Source organism: Haliotis cracherodii, unplaced genomic scaffold (assembly GCF_022045235.1).
Source record: "Haliotis cracherodii isolate W230 unplaced genomic scaffold, xgHalCrac1.p SCAF_9, whole genome shotgun sequence".
NCBI lineage: Eukaryota > Metazoa > Mollusca > Gastropoda > Lepetellida > Haliotidae > Haliotis > Haliotis cracherodii.
The window spans coordinates 31,542,465-31,548,596 of NW_027266343.1; the positions used below are offsets into that span (position 1 = coordinate 31,542,465).

General features: G+C 37.4%; 1 protein-coding gene across 1 annotated transcript; it reads left to right on the forward strand.

The window, feature by feature from the left end:
- The first annotated feature begins 281 nt into the window (after window positions 1–281).
- Window positions 282–4,080, forward strand: LOC139453027 (uncharacterized). The gene is made up of 5 exons (XM_071234653.1): window positions 282–382; window positions 1,400–1,724; window positions 2,106–2,322; window positions 2,663–2,925; window positions 3,260–4,080. Exons 1-5 carry the CDS (start codon window positions 282–284, stop codon window positions 3,905–3,907), a joined length of 1,554 nt encoding a protein of 517 aa, XP_071090754.1. The 3' UTR covers window positions 3,908–4,080.
- Window positions 4,081–6,132: the final 2,052 nt, after the last annotated feature.

Consider the following 6,132-nt stretch of genomic DNA (forward strand, 5'->3'; position numbering starts at 1 on the left):
CGCACGCACGCACGCACAGACACACACACTCTCACACAACCACACACACTCTCAGATTCTAAAATAGTGCCATTAATGACATAGAACATGCCTTGGTTGACTGGGAGGGGCACGGATGGCCCAGTCGTCTAACGGCGCCGCAATGGGGAGTACCGCCGTACTAATCCGCCAGGGGCGTGCGTGTACTAGTGGTCATACTCTGTGACGGTTCCGCCATTAGAATGCGCTGCGAATCATTTAGCGCGAATTTCAAGTAGAGCCGTAGCCAAGTTTATGTGAACATGGCCAGCCAGTACCTGCTATGGTCCGTGCCAAAACTTAAATGTGCGCTCTTTCAACGAAAAGCTTCGACAGCTGGAAGGAAACTTGAACTGATCGAGAGGTATGTAACCCATTTTTTTAGTTATCAAGTATGCTTACATTCATAATCTGCGATATGCACCGCAATTTCTACAAGGCCCTTTTCTTGCCTGTCAAATAAGTGCCATCTATGTCACTGTCGGGCCTACTGTGACTGACAAAATCAACTATCGATATATTTCAGTTGTTGCCTTCCATTAAACCATGACCTACTGTATAGTTACCCATAACCAAAGTACTAACTGTGGCTCCCGGTCTCAGATTATATAAATCCTCGATAAAAGGCGCAGTCTCCATTGCGTCGTCTGTTAACATTCACCGCACTCCTGAGACGTCACCTGTTTTCGAACACCCGATTGCTTTTGTAGTTTAGCGGGGCTTTTTATGAATATGATCAGCAGTGTTTTGACACGTGGTTCTCAACAAAATTCGGTACGACTTCCGCCCGTATCCGCCAACATTTTTTTCAAAAATAATTAAAAGTACTGAGCGTCAATGCATTGGACATATTACTTTAGGATGGGGGTTTCGGGCGGAGGATTTTCCCATAATGCTTGCAAGTCGGCAGTAAAACACAGAAGGTTAATACAACTTTGAAACCTGTTGTATTCACAAAATATAGACGTTTTTCAAATTATAGTGTTATATTTTACTCTTCCTTTTCGTCATGATATGGGCACCAAAATTCTGAATGACTTATGATAGGTGTACAGTGCAGTGCTCACTGACATTTCTGTGTCCATGAAATGATTATTGAAACTTGGCGACTCTATGTCACATTAACAATTACCATATATTTATCCAGGTATTTTATAAAACAGGAAATGTGTAATAATTTGTCTTCTGGCTATATAGGCATGATATTATCAAACACAGTTTTAATCATACAGGTTTCATTGCTTATTCATGATGCATGTCATTTATGAGATATATTAGTCATAGTGATAATGATATGAATTATTTTCCTATAATATTATGCCCTTATGCAAATCTGAAATAGTAGTTGCACAAGTTAAAATGTATTTAATTTTCATTTCAGACTTGAATCTTATGACAGAAATGATGATTTTGTTGGGCCATCTGTCTCCATCCCACGTCCAGAAGATACATCATGGCCAGTGTCAGGATTTCAACAGCTGATGTCTTCCCATCGTCAACTGCTGCCTCCCATTTCCAAAGAAACCATTGAGGGTTACTTCATCTACCGTATGGCAGGAGACAACCAAGCTGCACATGATATCAAGGCCATAGAGAAAGGTTATCTGATGTTTGAGGGGGACAGGGTGCTGGCATGCAGTGTTCACATACGTGCATCTACTGATGTATACTTAAGTGGCATCGTCAGTGCATCTATGAAAAACAAGGTAAAACATTTACACACTATAAAATAAAAATAAAAAATAAAACCTTTTTAAATTATAATGAAATTTGTACTCAAAGATGAAGCTAATCCGAAATACATTCTTGACATAAAACTGATTGAAAGTGAATTTATTAATGGGAATTTAAATTGCACGTACATCACATTATATGCATGACTTCTATGCTTGGGTTAATGTGGGTAGCCTAGTGGTCCAAGTGTTTACTCATCTTGCTGAAGGCCAGGTTCAATTCCCTAAAAGGGTTCAATGTGTGAAGCCTATTTCTGGTGTCTCTAGCCTATTTCTGGTGTCTCTAGCTGTGAAAGAGCTGGAATATTGCTAAAAGTGGTGCATAACCATACATACTCACTCACTCTATCCTAGGTCACATACAATTACAAGTTGAAGGTAGAGAAGACCGGGGAGCCAGTCAACTCCCACTGCGAGTGTCCCGCAGGGAAAGGACCACATTCAACCTGTAAGCACATCGCTGCGGTGCTGTTGATGTTGGAGCATTTCATCTCAACTGGCAGTGTGCAAATTGGAAAGAGCTGTACCGAAAACTTGCAGTTGTTCCACAAGCCAAAAAAATCGTACAAAGGTAGGTTATATTACAGCCTAGGAAATATCATACCCAGGCCTCAACTACAATGTTATAATGAGGAAGAAAATGTATGGATGTCAACTTCTATATTATGAGGTTAAGGGTGTTTCCTCATTATATAGAAGTTGACATCCATATATTCTCTTCCTTATGTGCATCACTTCTAAATGCATTAGACACGTTATGATGGTTTATGATTTTGTATATAAAAGAGAAACTGTATATCACTAAATATTATGTGTTGGATATTGGAGTGGAAAAAGTTTTTAAATATTTGTATAAGTGTTGTTTTGAACAGGATTATTATGGCGATGTAGTATCAAAATATTGTATTCAGGATCACCCGTAACAGCTGCAGAACTGCCGTCAAAAAGAAAATGGTCACAGCATATGCTGGACGATCCGAGGCCACGAAAATACAGACACATGAGTGGCTACAATGATCATGTGCGCAACATGATGACAAACTACTGCTCAAAGTCATCTCATAATATCGCCCTAAGATATCTTCACCCAAAGGCTGATGTCCAGACAGCTGCTGAGGACCATCACTACCTTAAACAGCCACTTACAGAGTACATGGTTGACATGGCACTGAAGGTACACAACACTGGAAATTCTGTTGTATAATACATGTAAAAAAAATTTTAAAACCTAAAGTCTTTCAGATTTGATCTTTGTAATACACAGTTAAAATCATAGCTTGTGAGGAAACAGCAACATCTGAATGTTTGGGGTTGTGAGTAATTTGTAAAATGCAATAAACTAAGTTTGAAAATGCCTAATCATGATCAAGCAGATTAGTTCCCTTGTAAAAGAAATATAGACTTGTGTATTAGGCATTTTTCAGATTACTGTCATGTAAAACAAACTATGTGAAAACATAATGTTTGGGACATCTCTTTTATGTCTTGACTTTTGTTTTTCTTTACAGGTAACTGAGGAATCTGCGAAAGATATTGAGGCAGCAACGCAAGACCAGTCCCGGAGCCCAGTGTGGCACACAGAAAGAAAGTGGCGCCTCACAGCCTCAAGGTTTGGTGAAGTGACCAAAATGACCAACCGAAGAAATAAGGAGAAGTTATGTAAATCAATTGTGTCCACAAAAATTTTATCATGTAAGCCTGTAATTCATGGAAAGCAGTATGAAAAAATAGCACTTTCAAAATTTGAATCCATGTACAATATCAAAACAAAAAAGGCAGGTCTATTTGTTTCCTGTTCTGAACCCTATCTGGGTGCTACGCCAGATGCCATTATTGATGCTGATATCTTGGTTGAGGTGAAATGTCCATATGCTGGAAGAAATGATCACATTAAACCTGGTAAACATTTTCCATATCTTCATTACAATGTAAACAATCAGATTTGTTTAAATCCCAGTAGTCACTACTACTGTCAGGTACAGGGACAGATGTACTTAGCAAAGCGTCAATTTTGCTATTTTGTTGTTTACACATTCTGTGACATGTTTGTAGAAAAGGTCAGTGTTGATAAAGATTTCTGTCAGTACTCATTAATTCCAAAACTTGAACTGTTCTATACCAAACATCTAAGACCATACATTGCTTCTACATTGTAAATCATGTTTTTCCCCTTAGATACATCATTAAGGCATTTATGAGTCAGAGCTTGTGTATGTACCAGTGGTAATAACCGTATGTTTGATTCCCATTGGGAGTTTGTGTTTGTGTATTAAGCACAATCAGGTTGTCTTATTCCTGAAATTAACTCAAAATCTAAAAATGTCTTACAGTTATATCCAGATCTAATAGAAATATTCCTTGGACTTTTTGTTGATGATGGTCTTTTCTCTTATTCGGTAATTGGTCTCCAGCATCAAATCAACATTTTGGAAACTTACTGTGACAAATGGTGACTGTTTGTCAGTCTTTATAACTAAAGTATCATTTTATGCTTGGGTGAAGTAAACTCTGTATCACTTAAGAAAAAAAATATCCAAATAAGTTCACATATTTTCCAAATATCAATTTGTTTCACATGCTCATGTCAACATCAAATGTTATATTAATACAAATTATTATATTGTGCATACATCATGCATATTCTGTGCCTTGATCTATATTTGCAATGAATAAGCAATTTGAATTGTAAATCATACACATGTCCAATATGATTTAGCTACCATTAAGACAGTTTAGTGTGAAGTTGAAGATTCATGAAGATTCCATTTGAAGAATATACACAGTACTCAACTAATGTTCCATATATACACACGTTTATTCAGACACTCAAGAGAAAGATTTTGGGTTTCCTCCAGATTTCACTGAACAGGTTTACAACCTGTTACCACAATGTACATACACATTGTAAGAGCATCAGTGGAGCGGTACATTGAGCTCAGGTGTAACTACAGTACACAGAGTTAGAAATAATAATCTGCTGTGGTTTGAGACTATTACAGGTAATTGGCAAAGTTAAAATATTCTGGTTTTGGAATGCCAATCAATTGTTTGACTAAATATGGTAATACCACCAAACAAAATGACAGCATGTCACCTTTATCTTTCATTTCAAAGCTTACCATATGCATAAATAACTAAGGAAAAGAAGCAATTTCTTTGACACATGAGAGATTCACATTTTAATATGACATGCGTGTGTCACAAGTTACACTCCATACACTTTTTGGGTCGTGAGGAGATTTTCACACTCAGTTGAAAGCCAGAAGCCAGTACAAATGTAAGGTTAGCCTTGTATGAATATGTTTTCAGTGGGATAAGCCTCAAATAACTGAAATATTGTGAGCCCATCGCTGTTAAAAACTGTCTCTTTGACTAAAAATAACATATGTTTGATTGAAATGGTTCAACCTTTGAAAAATGTTGGTGCAAATAATGAAGTATTTTTCAGACAATGTAGGACTATATATATCACACAAGTGATTGTCAATAGTATTCATTATGTACATCATATTAGGTATTGTTAGACTTTACCTTACAAATTGAATTTTCAACACCACCAGTCACATTTTAAAGCCTTAATGAATTCAGTTCAGCTCCATAAATGTGAAAATGTAGGTAACTTTAATACTTTATATACATATTGTCATTTAGTTGGTTTGTTTGTTGTTTTACGCCGCAATATTCCAGCTATATGACAGCGGTCTGTAAATCATCGAGTCTGGATCAGACAATCCTGTGATTGACATCATGAGCATCAATCCACGCAATTGGGATAGATGACATGCATCAACCAAGTGAGCGAGCCTGACCACCCGATCCCATTAGTCGCCTTTTACGGCAAGCATGGGTTGCTGAAGACCGATTCTACCCCGGAATCTTCCCGGGTCTACTGTCATTTAGATTTTGTTTAAGATAAGTATCATATTAGGTTCATATGCCCAAGGTACTCTGTGATTAAAATTACCTTTTCATAGCTTTAACAACACTCATTCAATGGTCAATAAGCTAAATACAAGAACTGTACATCTCCTTAAATCTGTTGCTCTGTATATGAAACATGTTTTCAAATTACGAGCTCTCACATGACCACTTATTATTACGAAAAACTGTACTATAGGCCATGTGACCATACCGATTATATTACTTCTGTATAAGGCAGTGGGGTGGCCTTATGGCTAAAGTGTTTACTCGTCACTCCGAAGACCCGGGTTCAATTCCCGACATGGGTAACATGGGTGAAGCTCATTTCTGGTGTCCTCCACCATGATATTGCTGGAATATTGCTAAAAGCGGTGTAAAACAATTCTCAATAACTCACACTACTGAATAAAATTCTACTACTACTACTACTACAAATTTCAGTCACAGATATCACAAAGAA

Excerpts from the sequence above, each read along its gene's own strand:
- LOC139453027 (XM_071234653.1), top strand. The coding sequence starts at position 282 with ATGGCCAGCCAGTACCTGCTATGGTCCGTGCCAAAACTTAAATGTGCG. Across the intron at positions 1,725-2,105 it reads GTGCATCTATGAAAAACAAG|GTCACATACAATTACAAGTT; the intron begins GTAAAACATTTA and ends ACTCTATCCTAG. Across the intron at positions 2,323-2,662 it reads GCCAAAAAAATCGTACAAAG|GATCACCCGTAACAGCTGCA; the intron begins GTAGGTTATATT and ends TATTGTATTCAG.